Consider the following 18,588-nt stretch of genomic DNA (forward strand, 5'->3'; position numbering starts at 1 on the left):
AAGCGGACCAACCTGCTGTTTAATCGAGTGACATTAAGTACCATAAATAAACGTTTCAACTCACCTGTCCAGTTCGATCGAACCTTTCGACGTAAAAAAATCAGCATATGAAAAAAATATTGTATATAGGTATACAGATTCGTCGATAGAAAACACAATTATGCGATCTCCATTATTTACGAAGAACTTGGCGAATGTTTCGCAGAAAAATGGAAGTCTATCACTCTTCACATATTCGCGAAAAAGAATTGGGTCTACCCTGTTAGATATTAAAAAGTTAGATAAAAAAGTTAGATAAAAATGAGAAATAAAACGGATATTATTTTGAAAATAATAACCTACGATAAAGTACAAACAAATGTATATTATATTATTGCATTTGTATTATCGCTAAAATATACATATAAAGATTGTTTAATACATTAAATATTTAATTAAATATTAAATATTTGAAATTATCAAAATTATATGTTTCAATTCTTAAAAAATATATATTGTTTATTTAGTGATTTAGATAATTTAGTAAATTTAGAGAAATTTCATAAGAGCAGATTGTGTTGGTTGTACACGATAGTTTTTATTTGACAATCATTCGTTACAAATAGAAATCATTCTTGCCCTGATCGAAATCAGTGTGTCGTAACAAGTCTGTTACAAGTCATCACATACACATAAATACACTTTTAATCACCGTATAAGGCAACCGCCCTAAACTGATTACGAGAAATATACACTATGTTACAAAGTGGTCGCAATGCTCATCGGAAATACATTACACCGGATGATGGCTCGACCAATTGTGTTTATGTGCGTGTGCGTATGTATTATATTATATGTATGTGTAGGAAAGTACAGTTATTTCATATAGTGACATAAAATCAGTAGCCATGTGAACAGAATGTTCGAGCCTTTGTCCAATCTTAAGCACGGCCGAAGAAAGTGACTTGTTAAATTTGGTTACGCGAGAGGACGACGAAAGTTCTCGTTCGTGTCACACGATAGCCATTTAATCGCGCTCGTTTATTCCCTTACATTAAGGTCAACAGAGTTCAATTACCTTCGGCAATGCTGCAGGTTTCAGTTGGATTCGAGGCTCGATTGCTCTCACTCTGATTTATAGTACACGGGACTGTGGCAGAGATGAATAAGGAGATATCGGAAACGTTGGGTGTAAGCTTGCTTTCGACACTGCGGAAATTTTGGAAATTTTCAAGTTGGATCTCGAAATTTGTCGCAAGTACAACGTATATACACATATGCGAAGAAACTGAAACACATAATGATATAATGTGGTGCAAAAGATTAGGAACAAAATCAGATTAGGAGGATTAATAATAGATTGTAAAACTTATAAAACTAATTAATCAGAGACTCACTGCTATTTATTTCATTAATTAATTCTTTACTTCAATAATAATTCACAACTATAGAAATTCACTCTTCAATTTAAATATAAGAACTGAGAAAATAAATTCTGTGATAATATACAATTGAAGTTTTTGGCATGCTTTAAATACAAGCAGAGTATATACATAGTTTGGAGGAAAATGGAGTAATAGTATTCAGGACAGATTTATTTATAACATAAATAAGCAAAACCTATAACTGTGAAATGGAATATAGCAACATTGCTTTGTGCTTATTATCACAGAATTGTCAATTACGCAAATAATACATCGGGAACACACACGAGCAGTTCCTTCGTGAGATCGTAGCACTTCATCGATATAATTTCGATATACATATATTGTAAATTAGAAAAAAAATGTTTCAGTAGCAAATTTATTTCGAAAAATACGAGTTTTGCAGAAAGAAATGGCTGCAACTCGACAGTGAGTATTATAAGATTTCGTTTCAAGCTTGTATGTTTAAATTGTCGTATCAACCAAGGGTGAATCATCATACTGTTTGCTTTAATATGCCGTCGACATATACTCTGTCGTTTATACACAAGATAACTATCGTGCTAGCATTATTTACAGCGAAAGAAGAGAGCTTCAAGTACGATAGAAATTCTTGACAGATATGTTTAGTCATCATTATCGCCAATATAAAAATTCATATGACGAAATTTTTAAATATGTTTCCAGAACTTTTACCCTTAAACGCTTCTGCCGTAAGTGCGTGCTCGTCTTACGGAAAAGAAAACAATATTTTCAGAGGAGATAACGACGAATAATTTTCCCTTTCCCTTACACTTTACAGTTACAGCATTTAATCTTAGTTTCCTCAAATCACTCTGAGGATGTGTTAATACCTTAACGATAAATTTATGAGTACCTATCAATAAATCGCACAACGATTACGAGGCGTAATCACAACAAAAAGATATTTGCTAAATAAATGTTTAGCACAGTTTTCTTTGGAAGTATGATGGAACATTTTACAATATTAACGCTTTTAAAATTAATATCAGTTGTACCCTTTTCGTGTTTTCTAACACATAACTTTTAAATCTTTCGCCAAACGAAAAATTAACGCAAGTAAAACTTGAATTTTTCGCTTCGTAGTAATTTTTGAACTCATTTCTGTAAGTTAATGCTATATTTCTAAAAACTCTTTTATACATACTATTAATCTCTACTTATATATATGTATATAAAAGAAATTCGGTATTCTCTCATACAACTACACTCTCACAATGTAACTTGCGTCGTTCGTTATTCAACTAAAACACATACAGGATGCTTCATTAATTGCGCGTATCTTTTTTGAATAACAGATTCTCTGAGGAATTTGAAGATAACTTTTCAAAGAGAATAAATTAATGTGTAATTGTAGAATATCTCATTTAAATCAGTAAAATTTTAGAGATGGAAATAATAAGTATAGAGAGCTACAACTTAGTTCACGTTTAATTTTACAATTATATTATTTTTATCGAAAAGTAAAAATTGCTTTAAATTTCTTCAGGAATTTATAAGAAAGTGCGCAATTTACTAACGTAAGTTCATGATCCGTTAGAATAAACGCGTTCCGCTATAATCGATCTAGTCATATTGATGCTCTTCAATTCTCGTTCCTTAGCGAGAATGAAAGATATCTATAATATATAATACAGAAAAAATTCCGAATCATTGCTGCAAATGTATTTAAAGAGCAAAGCGATTGCCAACGGAGCGTAAGACGCAAGTGATTCATTAAAAATTCCTAAAGATCATTAACGTGCATTAACGTGCATAGCGTTACCGACCGAATAAAATTCCATGATATATCTTTAGTGCATCACTTGGCACGGGCTCTGATAACGGTATCGGTAAATTAAACACGATTGCCGCGAGTGCATTTATTATTTTTTTTTAAATCAAGATAATACATAAAAGTGAGATTCCAATTATAATAGGAACTGAGATGTTACGCTCGAGTGATCGCGTACGCCGTGTGTGCGGAAGAAACAAAGCGCTACTTCTTCGTGATAATTACAAAAATCATCTAAAGCTACTAGCATATCTCCGCATGATTACCCACGACAAATATATATACTTGCGAAAAAACTGGCGATAAATATGCATTGACTATTCATCTTTTTCCCTTTTTTCAATAATGATATACGAGAAATCTTAACAAAAAATCGTCATATCAAAATATGCTACAATTACAATGTCCGTGTGTAAAAATGTGCAAAAATGATATCGTTTAACTGTGAGTGCTATCTAGGGTCACACTGACACTATCGGCCTTCTACAACAAAATCCTAAGAGACACATTGCGATAACGTACCATGCTTATTACAATAAACATTACGTTGTTTATTAGTGCAATATCAAGAGATATTGCGCGTCTCACAGTATTGCAGTCTCGGTCATCGTTCCTTACCAGTCTATTCCCACACACACATGCAATTTCGTCTCGATCTTTTGATCATGAAACTTTCTTAACAGATAAACATATACAAGATTTCCGGAAAACACTTATAAAATATAAAATCTCACCGTATAATTTCTAACAATATTTGAAATAAAACATGTATTTTTGTAAAATCTTACAGGCCATTTTGCTTTGTCAAAGATTGCTATTAAAATTCAACCTATCTCCATCAATTCGTAATTACTTTAAATTTCTTCAGGAATTTATAAGAAAGTGCATAGAATAATTACATAAAAAATGTAATTTTTAACAAAGTATTAATATTTAATAACATTTAGCTAAGAACAATTTAAAATATATTGTTAGAGATAAAAGTTTCATAAAAATCTCGATGCCGTGTTTTTCCATAAGAGATACTAATTCTGTCTCTCTCTATTAAATAATCCGGTGACTGTGTACAACATTTGACTAATTTTGCTTGTTGTTTTCCAAAAATCGTATATATGTCTATGTATCAAACAAGAAATGAATGGGGAAATTTCAGTCATGAAATTCGATAGAAACTCTTTTAACATTTGTCTTATAAATTCGCGTGAGATATTTAGTTAGTGTGATCTTATCTTGAACGCACGCTGGTCCAAATGCAATCCTCGTTTACACGTTTTCTTGTGTAATACGATTATGACTGCTTTAATCGTCAGTGTCTCGATAATTGTTATATTATTAAACTATCGTATACTACATACAAACATAGGAGCGATTATCCTACGTTTGTAGTTACTGTAACGCCGAATAGAGCGGCCCGTGAATATTAGCTGAATTTATTATCTCAAAATCTATACAAGATGAATTAATCTCTTACAAGGTGAATGAGTATTAACATATTACATATACAATGTTCATTGTAAGATTTGTCAACAAGACGCAACAATATCTTTGCAATAATCTGAAATTGTATACGTTCATTTAATGAACTAACGATTATAATGTCTCAAAGTCCATTTGACATAAATGTATCTTATAGACTAATTTCAACTTATGAGATAAAATAGGAGTACCATAAAGCGAATAAAAGATCGCGACTAGAATTAAAGTATTCGACTAGAATTCTCACCTTGCAAAAATCTCTATAAAAGAAGAATCTGTTTAAAAAGTCTTCACAAGTAATCTCATACGATGCGAGTAATAATATTTAATTTACGTTTAACGATAAATGCTGTTTGTATGTAGGATACTTTTTTCAACTATCGTTTACTACGATCATACTCTATTATTAAACGATATTAAAAGGCCGTTACATATTTCGCTTTGAAAGTAACCAATGCCACACTTTGGAAGCGCTAAATATTCCATCTTCATTTCTTAAATCGCATATCTTTTTGCATTCGAAATTATTGGTCGAATATCAAAGTCAGTATAAAAGTAAAGATAAAAATGGTGTCGATTTCTTAAATATCGCGGGAAGCAAATAATATCAATCTCAAGAGTGGAAAACTCAAGAGTGTAATATCGTAAATACGTAGTATCATGTATCATAAAACTGAGACAATCGTACACAAATTGTGCATCATGTGCCGTGCCAAACTTTTACCTCTTAAAAACCACGATTTGTAGCACTTCCATGCAGAGGCAATAGGCACTTTAATATGACGATGAGAATGACGTAAAAGATTAATCTATTTTCACGATAGGTAAACCGTGACCTACGACCAGTTGCTCTTTTGGAAAGTCCAAAACCACGGTGATGTGAAAGCCCATATTTGCAAAAGCTATCACGTACTCACATAGCGAAAACCAACTAAATGCTGCTCAAAATAATAACAAATATTATTTTTTATTACGTTTACTTTTAAGCTGTAATGAATATAACGCTTGCAATTGTGTTTCTTACCCAAGTCGTGACACAGCAGTCGATGTTTCAAGAAGAAAATAATAAGACCGATGGTACTGACGAGACTCGTCACAAAGAGCGCTTGTTTGTACTGAAGACTTTGTGCATTTGGAGTTATTAGACGACCCAGTCTCACAGCGGTCAGCTTATACGTGAGCGAGCTAATCATGAACACTATGAAAATTTTTTCATGCACCGCTGAAATATTTTTTACATCGTTTATATTAAAAGTTCCATTCTTCGATTACACGTTAGCGATACATGAAATTATGAGTTACTTACGGTAATTTTCTCTGTTAGAAATATACGTTACACCACACAAAGCTGCTACCTCGGCAATGTTTAGCCAGTAACATAGGTTTAGGAGTCTGCTCCCCATAATTTTTAGAGGCACATCTTCAATGTTCTTAAGTATCTTGTAATAATACGAGTGATAAACATTGGCGATAACCAGTCTAGGACCAATATGTAAGGCTATACTGATACGCCATAGATACCTCTGCGGTGATACTCCAGTAATGGCTGAGATCGATGGAAGAATATTATAGACCTTCAACAAAAACAGACATAATTTATGGCGCAAATCTTGTTTAAACCAATAGCGAATTCGGGCGCTTGCACTAGTGCACACTGACAAGTGAGTGTGCAGTAAGGCTGGTTCTTAAGTCAATTCTTATATTTACAGATCATTTTAAATACTTGCTGAAATACTTCTTAGCCAGTAAAATCATTTGTACAGCATCCATACAGATATTACAGGATTGTTTTATTGGCTAAAAAAGTTTTCAAATGTATATTTAAGCGACTTAAAATATAAGAATAGATTAACAAGAGCCTTAGTGCACACTCAGTGTGCACTAGTGCAAGCGTCCAAGTTGGCTATGCTTATAATACAACGATGACTAAGTAATATGAAGCTTTCGCTTACCCTACAATGAGTTTCGTGAATATCGTCCTGTTGAAATATATATGCCGTGATGAAGCAGAACAGCAGCGATACAAGTGGTAAGCCAACTGTCGCCATGCACAGCTTTCGGAATGACAGCGCGAGATATACGAAACTTTTGTTGCTTCCAACATTATTTAGTTCCATATTGGCAGCGTCGCTCAACATCCCGGCACTTGTGCGCAAAGCCAACGCCAACAGAGACGATAACTCAGAGTAGATCCCAGTCAGACAATTGTGCAGTACAGATTCATGTTGCTCTCCGACCGTGCGGACTCATTCGACGCTCCTCGGCCATCCCTGTGAGACAGAGAAGATGATGGATTATAACTCGTCGACGTCCTTGAGTCGCTCATTCGAGATCACACGGTGATCGAGGTGCACGTTGCCGGAGGAACTGGCAGTTGGCAGTTGGCACCCGTATATCGAGCGAAAACATAGCATCTAATTGCGAGTGAGGGACGACACGCTCCACGCTCCACGCTCCACGCTCCGCGGGCATTGCGAAACCACCCTCGATAGAGATAAATCCGCGCAACGAGCGCGTTGATAGCTACGCACCGCCTCCAGTTTATCGCCCGCAAATTGTCCCGATAAGAGCTGTGGGATCTACATCGGAATACATCGCGCGAGTCGCGAGTCGCGAGTCGAGGGAAACCGCACGCGCACGCTACGGCGGACGGCCGCGGCGCTCCCGACTTGACAGTATCTCTTCCCCATTCCCCTCCCAGGCTCCCATCCCTTACCCCATCCTCTCAGGATGGGTTGGAAGTTGGAATCGCGTTACATTGTTACATGAAACGTTGTGGATATTGCACGCCAACCGCCAACATGTAAATTTAATGCTAATTTCGCGTCACTTATCGCATCGTACCGTTACTACCGTTCCGGCACCGCTCGTCTCCCATCTCACCTGTGCGATTGATTGAATAACCTATTCGCTCTATAAATAGCGGGCGAAAGGGCGAAATCGCGATCGGTTCACCACACTCCTGGCCTGGTCCTGTTCGCCTCGTGAGCGAGTACCCGTTCCGAGCTCCGAGTACCGTGGCGACTGTGGCGAGTAACCCCAAGCCCCAACTCCAACCGCCCCAATATAGGCGAACGATAGCGGATAGCGGAGAGTCGAACGTCAACGTGCGTGACGATCCCCGACGAATGCGCAATGCCGAGATTGCCGACTGCCGAGACACTGCGGACTGAGGAGAGTGAGGAGTAAAGGCACTGACGCCTGACGCCCCGCTATTCGCTAATGACTTGCGACTCGCGACGAGTTGGATTATTATCGAAGACGGATACTCGTGAATTCGATCGCAGACGACCGGCGACAGGCGGACTGCGCCACTGCGGACAGTGCGGACTCGTCGAAGAGGTTTTCCTCCCTCGATTTTCGACAACGGACAGGACAACCGTGGCGATCGCCTCTCCTCCGCCTCCCTCGTTTCTCGTTTGTCACGATCAGTCACGATTTTAATCGTATGAATTGATGAATCGTATCGTCGTCTGCTTCGGTCTGCTACAGACGTTCCATGTCCATGTTCCATCTGTTCCAATTCCCCCCCATCGCCCTGATGAGACTGATGAGATGAGATGACTGTCTTCGCGGCTCGTGCCTCTCCCGTTTGGCGAATGGCGCTTCCGGCCCGCGAGTTCGCCCTACGGGCGGACCGGACAGGCGGAACTTTTGAACGTATTACGTTCGACCTGAAAACAGTTTTACTCGCCAAACGCGAGTAAAATATAAAAAGCCTGTTTTCTATTGCTGAACTTCCAATGTGGAATAGAAAAGATGAACTCTAAACTAGTGCAGCCAGTTCAACGATAGAAAACGAACCCAAAGATAAACATTCTTGGAGCGACTAGATTTTTAACACTAGAACTACCAAAGTAGTCAATTACTATTGTTTACGCGGAGTACGTATCGTAAGTTAACTACAGAAATAAAAAACACGCGCGTAAACTTAGTAATAGACTAGTTTATAATTTTTTATCAAATTTATTCGTGACTTCTCCGTGACTTTTGTTACAATATGTGAATGATTAAATTGCGTCATTTATAAAATGTAAATAAATATTCTTTGCATCCGCAAATATCTTGTAAGTTTGCAAACATTTATGAGAAAATTTTCGCAATTTTTTAATGCCAAAGTTTCCTTAAAGAATGAACAGTCGATACCTAAAATATCCTGTTGATCTTTTTTTCTATACAAAGTATTGATGGTTTAAAATATTACCAGGATGTAATCATATTGTGATTATTTTGTCAACTAAAATATTGGATAACGACGTATGTGAAGCGTTTTGCAACTTTATTATAAAGATAACTATATTTATATAGTACAATTTTGCTATATACGCGTCCGTTTATTCTGTTGACTTTCTTCTTCGACTTCGTATTCAATTTCCACTCTCGCTCGCGGTTTCTTTCCTTTTTTGACAACTTTTGATCCCTTTATCTTCTTGCTTGTAGATGGCTTGATTAAATCCTAATGAAACAATTTACAACAATAAGCAATTTATATCAGGACTTATATAATGTAATAGGTCTACTTTAAGCTGGAAAATTCTTACCTCAATATCGCTAGGTTCGGATTCAAAGTTGTCTGATAATTCAATTTCTTCCTTCTGTCCAGAGTCACTATCTTCATCCTACACGATATTTATAAGGTGTATTTATAAAGAAATATTATTAAAGTAAAAAAATTGTATTTTATTGTTAATGAATAATTGTCTTATTACTCACCATAGAAAGCTCTTCAATGTCATCCTCATCATCCTCGAAGTCATCATCATCGCTATCAGCTTCAACGTATTCCGGACCATCTTGCTCAGTTTCTCTCTCATCCATTTCTAATTCCATCTCCACCTCCTTCTCGAGTTCTTTTTCCTGCTCTTCTTCCTGTTCGCTTTCTACCTCACTTTCTCCTTCAATTTCAACAGCCTCTACAGCCTTATCAAACACTTTTTGCGGGAAATTGTAAATACCCTCGTACTGAAATATTAAGAAAATAGATATCTCTGCAAACGTAACTAATTTTTACAGAAATGAATATAAAATCCAATGTTACCATCCCCTTCTTCAGCCTTTCCATAAGCTGTTTTTCAATTGCATTTTCTAATTTCGCAGCAATCAGAGCCTTTTCTTCCCTACGCCTTTCTCTTCTTTCAATTTTCCTCTGAAGCGGTACAATTTTCTTCTGACGTCTTAAACTAAACTTTCTCATACGAATAAGATACTGCGTGATTTTGAGAAATCTTTGCTTACATTTTGCCTTTATAAAACCAGGCCAGTAAAGTAGATTTTCATTAATTTGCTGTATCGCCTTTTCAAAATTCCTAGACAGTTTGACCTTCTCCCAACTATTTTTAGGTGTATGTATCCTAAAATCAAGTTTATTAACATTTAAATTAATATATATTAATATATGTGTAAAAATATTGTATATGCATAGGTGAAAGGGTAAAAACTTATCTCATAGATGCTAGAATTATCTGTCTGGATTGAAACTGATCCAAATTCTTTACGGTTTTAAAAAAGAACCCCGCAATAGTCCTTATGGAGTCCCAGTCAAATTGGCTAAAATTTTGATATAATGTAAGTTTTGACTCACTAATCAAAAGTCTCCATGGTCATCAGGCCAGAAAATCAAAAGTTTTTGAGTTACAGCAGCTGAAATTTCCAAAATTGACCTCCATCATCAGCCGGTATATGTGTATAAATGTGTGTTGTGTTCGTGTATATATGTATTCGTGTGGGTGGGTGAGCATAAATAAAAGTGTGAATGGAGATTTTCAAAGGGATGAAACACATTAAATCTCAAGTGCCTATCACACCACATCCACGTCGTGAGAGCCGAGCAACGGTTGTCGTACCAGCTGACGATGGAGGTCAATTTTGAACATTTGAGTAAAGTTACTTCGCCGTAACTTAAAAAGTTCTGATTTTTTGGTCGGGTGACCATTGAGACTTTTGATCAGTGAGTCAAAACCTACATCATATCAAAATTTCAGCCAATTTGACCGGAAACCCATTTCCATATAGACTGTTAAAGTAAAAGTATGTACCAATACCCGGACATGTACCTATATCTGACCACCTTTATTATTTATAAGTATAAAGCAAATTAAAATCAAAGATAAAAATATTTTTCTTGTAATTTAAAACTTTAGTTATAGTTATAGTATCCAAACGTTTATTTCCACAAATTTATATTTTTGTAAAGAGGTATCCAGACATAGGTATATGTCCAGGCATTGGTACATTTATCTACTCTTAAGTGTCCAAATATTGGAACTTTTACCTTACAGAGTCCTTTATAATTCTAATAATGTTATAAAGAATAATACCAATGCTACTTAATAAAGCCTATCACACAATACAAAGGTGCAGGTAATAGGAACAGGGAATAAGATAGGCAACAGAAATAACACCATTTCAACTTATCAAAAACTATATTGACGCAAGGGAATATGAATAAAATAGACAATAGGAACAGAATTTCTGGCGCGTTTTATTATAAGTTGAAATACGTAGTTCTTTCTGTTGCCTGGTTTATTCCCTGTTCCTATTGACTGTACCTTTGTATAGGATTCAGAATTCAACTGCAAATCATGTGTATAACTTACCTCTCTGCTGTTCTCATGTACAGATAAATAATACCATTTTCTTCTCGAATCGTAGCATATTGACTGTTTGCAAGAGGACATGCAGCTCTACTGCATAAACCAGTAAGATTAAACTCATTTCTGCAGAACCGCTGTGTCTTTGTACTAAAAAAAAAGTCATAATTATTGTAATAAGATTAAGGCTGTTACAATTCTTCTGCATGTTTGTTTTTTATGTTTTTATTTGTTAAGGACGCACTTACTTGACTTTGAAGGAACAGAATGATTTATTGATAACACCCCACACAACCTGTAAGATAATTACGATTAAAAATCATGATTATTATCAGAAATAGTTAAAATAAAAATTGCATTTTGAGTTTTACATCGTCGTGCTGCATTTTATTTTACTAGGATCCAACTATGAGAATGAATATTATTGCAATTATAAATAACCGTTATAAACACAATATAACACGTGTGAATCAGTGAGTATATCGAATACTAGGTTATGCTTATAGAGGTTATATTCACGATGTATGTATTTTATTATGAGAGTGGACATGGTGCGTTTTAAGTGCAATCCGTTCACTAGCGCCTCTATGCGCACAAGTGTATTGTTATGCGGGGTCTACAAATGCGAGTCGTGGGTCGTGAGTCGTAGGAAATGGACCAATCACAATTGAATTTGAGGAGAATAATCGACTCGTGCGTGGTCAATTCTTGCGACTCATGATTCGCATTGTAGACCCTGCATTAATTATTAACGTCGCGGTTATAAAGGTCTATCCAGACAAACTTGCATAGGTGCATAACCATATGCATAAAGAAACTGATTGGTCTACTTCCTTATGCACATGCATATGGACCAATCAATTCTCTTATGCTTATGTTTATGGGCTTATGCAAGTTTGTGTGGATATAGCTTTAGGGCCAACCGACGGTTAATAATAAGTGAAATAACATGTAAAAGAATTTGTATTATTAACTTATAAACTATTATGCAACAGGCCCCTGACACCGAAAATTGGACGCGTTCGGAACACATTTGAAAGCGTGCTCCTCTCTAACTATTCGTGCATCATGACAGGTTAATAGAGAATTGGCAACGCTCCTGGCGCGCATAAATTTGACAATTTGACATAAGTTTGACACTGACAAGTAAAGTGAAATTGACACATCGGCGTACATATATACATAATATACATATATATATATATATATGTTTTTATATTAAACCATTTAGAATTATTAAATTTAAATGTAAACTATGATATCAATTTCTTTCAGCTGAATTGGAACAGCTAGATGTTGAGTGAAGACAAGGTTTCAGATCTAGAAATGATATTTAAATATCTTCTCACATGGGTATCTTTTTTTATTAATCTCAATAAATCTTTTAAATAATTTCTTGGAATATATACATTTTGAGCTTTTATTTTATTACTTCCTCTACCATCCATATCGAATACAAATATACTTTTGTTTTATAATCTATCTTTTGTTTTCGCCTAATACCATTATTTTCACAGAAATGTGGATATTATAAAGTATAAACAAATAACGTACGATACAAATTGTCAAATTCACAAAAAAAAAAATATTATGTAATAGTCCCTTGAATTTTCTTCCAACAGATTTTTAATCGTAAAAACCAAACGCACAAAAACGTCATGTAAAACATTATATTGGTCGCAAAGTAAACTTCTCTGCCATGCGCTAGAGAAGATTATTATCTGCAATTGCTAATCTATGCAATTTAGTAATACGTAAAACTATACAAAGTGCTTTTTAAATAAAAAAATAAAAAATTTCCTCCTATTACACTCGCAATGTTTTTCATTAACTAATTAGATCCTTGTAATCTTTACATAAAAAAATTAAGAAATAATTTTTAATTTTATAGGCATTTAAAAAATACTTATAAAAATAATCGAAGCCTACTTGTTTTTTGTAATATAATCAAAATAAAGAATATTAAAATATTTTTAAATCAATATCAGTCTAATAATAACCCAGTCGACACAGAACATTAGTTATATTACATCAGTCATAATTTCGCACTCTTCAGCAATGTAAATGTAATATTATAATATTTACATTATTAAATACAAAATTATAACACAGATATAATGTAACTTATGCTCTGTGTCAACTAGGAATGCGAAAGTAAAACTCATAATTGAATGATTAAATAAAGACTTACTAACAATAAGAATTATGAATTGGTTACAATGTATAAAAAATAAAATATATATAAAAAAACCTGCGCTCCTTTTCAATATAGCAATCTTTACTTTCTTTTATATAGAAAATATCCAGCTAATAGTTAAGTCCTAATAGTTAACTTTCATCTTGGAATTCCTGAATTTCTGTTTTCCTTATTGTTCCTTACTTTCTGCCCACCTGAAAAAAAGAAATAAAAAAAACTTCAACTTATTAATAAATTCACTCTTCTCACTGATTATTTAGATTATCAGTAAAACTTTTTCTATCAAAGAAAAAATGCAACAGTGCCTTAGGATTTAACAAAATGTGTTACATCAGAAAGACATTGAATGGAACGCGTAAGCAAGTTATTTGCATTTTAATACACGAAAACGAGCATTCTATATTGTCTCTAAAACCTTGCAAAATCATTTTAAAAATTGTTTAAAATTAACTCTAAAATTAAAGCTACGTTTAAAAAATTGTTGAAAAATGTTCTTCTTACTTTGGATAAAAATTAATAATTATAGGCCTTATGCCCCTGCCACCTCTGCGTCCACGATAGCGCAGATTCCTTCCCCCTTTCATCCATCGTTTTGCTGTAATAAATAAAAGATTATTGTAATTACAAAATATTTATTGCTACATGCGAGAGGAATACATATATTTGATTCGACATTATTAATTAGTAATCACTCGTGCGTCACAAATGTATTATAAAAAATATATATTTTTTCTACTTACGTCTTGTTGGCAGCGTTGATCCTGGCGACGGGAATTGTTCTAGCTGCGATGGTCCCGGCACTCCCGGCAGCTGCGGCGGTTGTGATTTTGATGACTGCGGTGATGGTCTCGGTGGTGGTGGTGGAGGTCCCGATGGTGGAGGCCCCGATGGTGGTGGTCCCGATGATGGTGGTCCCGATGGTGATTGCCCTGGCAGCGACAGTGACCCCGAAGACAGAGATAATCTTGGCGGTACTGGAGGTGCAGTCATTTCTGCAGCGGCGGCTGCTGCTGCGGCGGCGAGTTGCCGTTGCAGATTTTGCACTTCCGCTTTAAGGGCCGCTATTTCTAGGACGTGGGCCTTACACTCCTTACAGTCCATTGAACTGAAAAAGATTTTGATCTTATTTCATTTATATAGTATATAATTTAATAAAATATAACAGCGTTACTTACATTGCCTCTTGTTCTACCTCCATTTTTAGACTGATTGTCGTTTGTTTCACAGTCTATAGATACTAGATATATGTAGCATTATAGCGAATTCGATTGGATGCCCGATGCACTCAGTGCACACTGGTGCACATTAAAACCTACACGAATCAACGTAAAGTGTATGTTTAATATAAACAGGTTAAATCACGAAATCCTCAATATTCTCTATTGTTATTTGGTAAAATATTTTAAATTGTTTTTGCCGATAAGTTAACGCTCGGAGCTCGGAGTACCGTTACCCGCGGAAGTCACTCAACTATCGTTCTTCAGATGAATTTCGCACAGGCACCGGCACCAGGTCACCAGGTAGTGTTCGCGGCGTTCGCGCTCCGCGCGCCCACCGCGCCCGTCACCGTGCGTCACGTGTTGTGTTATTTGTTATTCGGAACGCGCTCATTGGCTCGTTCCTGCGATTGGCACTCCTGCTCCTCGTTTCGCGGGCCGCACAAATCAACCACGCGACTATGCGAGTACGCGCCGTACACGCGTTCAACAAAATTTACGGGTGCAACATATATGTATCAAGTGTTTGTCGGAATAAACGTATCGCGCGAGAATCACTCGCTCGAGATGAAGCCGTCGGCGTCGAGGCGAAGATACGTACGGCAATTGTGAGCAATTTGCTTACGTTATTGTGATATTTGCGAGCGATAATCGTGACGCTCGTCCGGCCGCCATATTTCTGGACTCGAATTCATTCATTAGAATTCATTATTTTATATCTCGTGTCGTGCTTTGATGAACGCTGTGTCGGAATTGTCGTGTGATTGATCTTCGATTCTGTTCCCGATAGGGAAAAAGAGGGCTGAGTTATATTGTCGTATCAATGAGTGATTCGAGTTACGAAACGCCGTGATACATCGGCGTCCGTTCGTGAAGGCCATAATCTCGTATATCTCGCGTCGCGTCGCGTAAAGTTAGCGGCCGGCAATGACAAATCTTCGTCGTGCAAATTAATAATGCAGTTTTATTTTCGCGAAATTTACAAGTTCGATACCATTCGATAGCTGCGCGTACGATATTTAATTTCAATAGCGTACGTATCTTTGATTAACTGCGTGTCTTTATTTAATCGTCCGCTCGACTCGCGTAGTATCGCGCCAAGTTGCCGACATCTTGGGACATTATCGTCATTAAAGTAACGCGGTGATAAACGCGGAAGGAATTGGAGCAATCGGCGTCGAGACTCTTTCAAATGTGCACGAAATATCTGTTAGAAAATGTTAAAATATTTCGGGAAATGATATTGGGACTGGCACGCGGTCTCGGTGCTGTTTTTTATACGCAGCGCGCTTTTTTTACGCGAAATCACCGTGCGATAAATCACTGTCATGGTAATACAGTGATTTAATGTTAATTAATTTTTTACTGAAATTTGACATTGCATTTTACAGAATCATGAATAATGTATTCGAGAAAACAGTTTCGAGATTCGGGAGTTATACATATATTATCTTCAGGAGCATTATATCGATGGCTTTTCTGAGTATTTTCATTAATTCTCTTTTTTTGTTCAGACATTCTTTGTTCCATCATGTTTTCCTATCATTTTTCTTTTCTTTATAATTATCTTTTTCTTTTGAATTGCCCTTCTATTAATTCAATCTTCTAAACCTGTCTCTTCAAATTTTATGTTCTCCAATAGCTCTCTGAATTTTTTAATATCTTTTTTATCCATATATTTGCTGTTTACGAACACTATTCCGAGAACTATCCTCTACAGATTGAAGCTCGTTTTCGAGTTGTAGATATATACACATCGTGTCGCCGTGTCTCCTAATGAAAAACATCTCTGCTGCTATCTCTCTTTTCCTGTAAATAATGTTTCTCACTATGTAACACTTTTCTGGCTTAGACCAATGAGCCAGACGGTGTCTACTTACAACAGATTGGCTATTCTAGTGTTTCTTAATATCTGACCGATGTTCATTAATACGCGTCTCTAAGTGTCTCATCTTGGTTTGCCCTATGTAAGAGGGATTGATAGCAGTTGATCTTATGTGCGATTTCAGTCTTCCTAACATTATCAAGCACATCCTTTCCTCGTTTTATAATAAAATAGAGTTTTTCAGGAACAGTGTAAAGAACGTCGAAACGTGGCCTTTGACATAAGAGATTTTAATGTATTTTTTAATGTCGTGGAAATCATCGGTGGCATTTATTATGGGGTGTGTTGCTCCGGTTACTAAGTTCTTTTAACCTGTTATTGATATGTTTATTAACTAAACTAAATGGAAAACAATTATTCAACAGAATGTCTTTAACAATATTGATATTAGATTCATGAAACCATATGTATCAGCAAGTATATATAGAACAGCGTGGTCAACGAGATTAATTATGGTGTTAACTTTTTATCTATGTGGATGACTGGAAACACAAGAAGTTGAAATTATTTGATGAATCAATATTATAATGGCTAGTAAAAGAAAATATCGTCGATTTTAGTGCAATTGGTTTAGTTGCAATTTTATCTGATGCACTCGATAAAAGAAAAAGGATGACTTCTTTCATAAGTTTAATACAATAATTTCTTCTACAATTTGTTAGTTCTATAAGTTTGCATGAAACACAGGCTGCATGTGCGATGGGCAGTTTCAGTTTAATAATGATATAATTTAATGTTACGCAGCGCATTACAATATTATTTTATAACATTATAATTCTTTCTTTGCCAGGGTGATTTATTACATAATCTTGTATTATACATTTATTATTATTTTTTTAAAATAATATATTAATATTAAATGTTTTATTATTGTTATATTATTATTGTATCAATATTAAATAATATTAGACATTTTAACTACAATTATTTATATTAAGAATTATTTTATGTTATTATGTGCGAAATCCTGCCATAGATTTTCAGCTTTGTATCATAATACCTTATTTCGGTCAGTAGGAACTCCGAGGGTAACGTTACTTCCAACATTAATTACAATATTCCGGTTAGATGGAGCAGTATAGCACAAACTAATCTGTGGACAGTTTCGTAGGGGTGATTAAGGGCCACCACACAATGAAAAATATAAGGAACAAGGAACAGATATTAGCGATTAGAACTGAGGAATCAGAAATAAAGCTGGTGTAGCATTGATACACAGCTTCCGATGGGTTAAGTTAAAAACCTATTGCCTGTGTTATTTCCTATTTGTATTGTCCGTGTTTTTCATTGTGCATCTAGTTTTATTCCTGATTCCTTAGTCTTAATCGCTAATATCTGTTCCTTGTTCCTTATATTTTTCATTGTGCAAGGGCCTTAATTCATACAGTCATTTGGATATAGTAAACCCCTAGACCTGAGTATACGCTACTAACATTCGCATACATTTACACATATTTATATACATTTATACATATATACATGCTTTTATAAATAATAATGCAATAAACATTTGAGGAAACATGGAAAAGAGATACAACCTAATTTAAAAATAATAAAAAGGATAAGAATAAAAATTAGACCTATATATGTTTGATATAAATAAAGCATAACAAAGTTAAAACATACTTTTTATTTATATCCCTTTTAATTGAAAAAAGAAGAATCCCAGAATGATACTCATAGTATTTTGATGAATAAGACTTCTTAATTCTTATACATGAGTACATACATATATGTAGGTATATACATATATGCATGCATGGCATCTATGCGTAAATAAGAAATTTTTGTTTATCAAGAAACACTTATGAATACCTTTCGTATTTTTTATACTTAAAAAAATACAGTATTAGTTGTTAAAACAGAAAACTCAACTCACATAATGTATAATTCCATTCATTATTGCGTTTATTCACTGCATATGATTTTTGCCAAAAAAATCTGTCTTAGCAATAAATGTTATAAAAATTTATTTATTAAAAGTTCTCCGAAACAAGTTTCACAAAAATGTTACGAACAAATCAT

General features: G+C 35.1%; 3 protein-coding genes across 6 annotated transcripts; all 3 read right to left on the reverse strand.

Annotated features, from left to right (window-relative positions):
* Nucleotides 1-552: 552 nt before the first annotated feature.
* On the reverse strand, nt 553-8,177 carry LOC139810693 (post-GPI attachment to proteins factor 2-like). 4 transcript variants are annotated; one of them, XM_071774465.1, is made up of 5 exons: nt 7,944-8,177; nt 6,627-6,944; nt 5,981-6,248; nt 5,699-5,896; nt 553-5,612 (listed from the first exon to the last, which is right to left on the reverse strand). In XM_071774465.1, the coding sequence occupies exons 2-5, from the start codon at nt 6,810-6,812 to the stop codon at nt 5,479-5,481; spliced, it is 786 nt and encodes a 261-aa protein (XP_071630566.1). In that variant the 5' UTR covers nt 6,813-6,944; nt 7,944-8,177; the 3' UTR covers nt 553-5,478. The 4 variants fall into 4 exon arrangements, with proteins under 4 accessions (XP_071630566.1, XP_071630563.1, XP_071630565.1 ...); XM_071774462.1 differs by having other exon boundaries at nt 7,558-8,177; XM_071774464.1 differs by having other exon boundaries at nt 7,519-8,177.
* Nucleotides 8,178-8,936: 759 nt separating this feature from the next.
* Rbm13 (RNA-binding motif protein 13) lies at nt 8,937-11,793 on the reverse strand. Its single transcript, XM_071774461.1, has 7 exons — nt 11,636-11,793; nt 11,513-11,559; nt 11,271-11,414; nt 9,713-10,025; nt 9,388-9,636; nt 9,216-9,293; nt 8,937-9,130 (listed from the first exon to the last, which is right to left on the reverse strand). Exons 1-7 carry the CDS (start codon nt 11,648-11,650, stop codon nt 8,993-8,995), a joined length of 984 nt encoding a protein of 327 aa, XP_071630562.1. The 5' UTR covers nt 11,651-11,793; the 3' UTR covers nt 8,937-8,992.
* Nucleotides 11,794-12,602: 809 nt separating this feature from the next.
* On the reverse strand, nt 12,603-14,785 carry LOC139810694 (uncharacterized). Its single transcript, XM_071774466.1, has 4 exons — nt 14,637-14,785; nt 14,202-14,566; nt 13,963-14,056; nt 12,603-13,655 (listed from the first exon to the last, which is right to left on the reverse strand). Exons 1-4 carry the CDS (start codon nt 14,657-14,659, stop codon nt 13,631-13,633), a joined length of 507 nt encoding a protein of 168 aa, XP_071630567.1. The 5' UTR covers nt 14,660-14,785; the 3' UTR covers nt 12,603-13,630.
* Between the last annotated feature and the right edge of the window lie 3,803 nt (nt 14,786-18,588).

The sequence above is a fragment of the Temnothorax longispinosus genome, chromosome 3, assembly GCF_030848805.1.
Source record: "Temnothorax longispinosus isolate EJ_2023e chromosome 3, Tlon_JGU_v1, whole genome shotgun sequence".
Lineage (NCBI taxonomy): Eukaryota > Metazoa > Arthropoda > Insecta > Hymenoptera > Formicidae > Temnothorax > Temnothorax longispinosus.

Bases quoted from the DNA above. Each gene is read 5' to 3' on its own strand.
- LOC139810693 (XM_071774465.1), bottom strand. From the start codon at position 6,812: ATGTTGAGCGACGCTGCCAATATGGAACTAAATAATGTTGGAAGCAAC. The intron at 6,249-6,626 runs GTAAGCGAAAGC...TTTTTGTTGAAG, and splicing joins TTCACGAAACTCATTGTAGG to GTCTATAATATTCTTCCATC. The intron at 5,613-5,698 runs GTAAGAAACACA...TATTTTGAGCAG, and splicing joins ACTGCTGTGTCACGACTTGG to CATTTAGTTGGTTTTCGCTA.
- Rbm13 (XM_071774461.1), bottom strand. The intron at 11,415-11,512 runs GTAAGTGCGTCC...CTTTTTTTTTAG, and splicing joins TTCTGTTCCTTCAAAGTCAA to TACAAAGACACAGCGGTTCT. The intron at 9,294-9,387 runs GTGAGTAATAAG...AATATCGTGTAG, and splicing joins ACATTGAAGAGCTTTCTATG to GATGAAGATAGTGACTCTGG.
- LOC139810694 (XM_071774466.1), bottom strand. From the start codon at position 14,659: ATGGAGGTAGAACAAGAGGCAAT. The intron at 14,057-14,201 runs GTAAGTAGAAAA...TATTTATTACAG, and splicing joins ATCAACGCTGCCAACAAGAC to CAAAACGATGGATGAAAGGG. The intron at 13,656-13,962 runs GTAAGAAGAACA...TCTTTTTTTCAG, and splicing joins ATTATTAATTTTTATCCAAA to GTGGGCAGAAAGTAAGGAAC.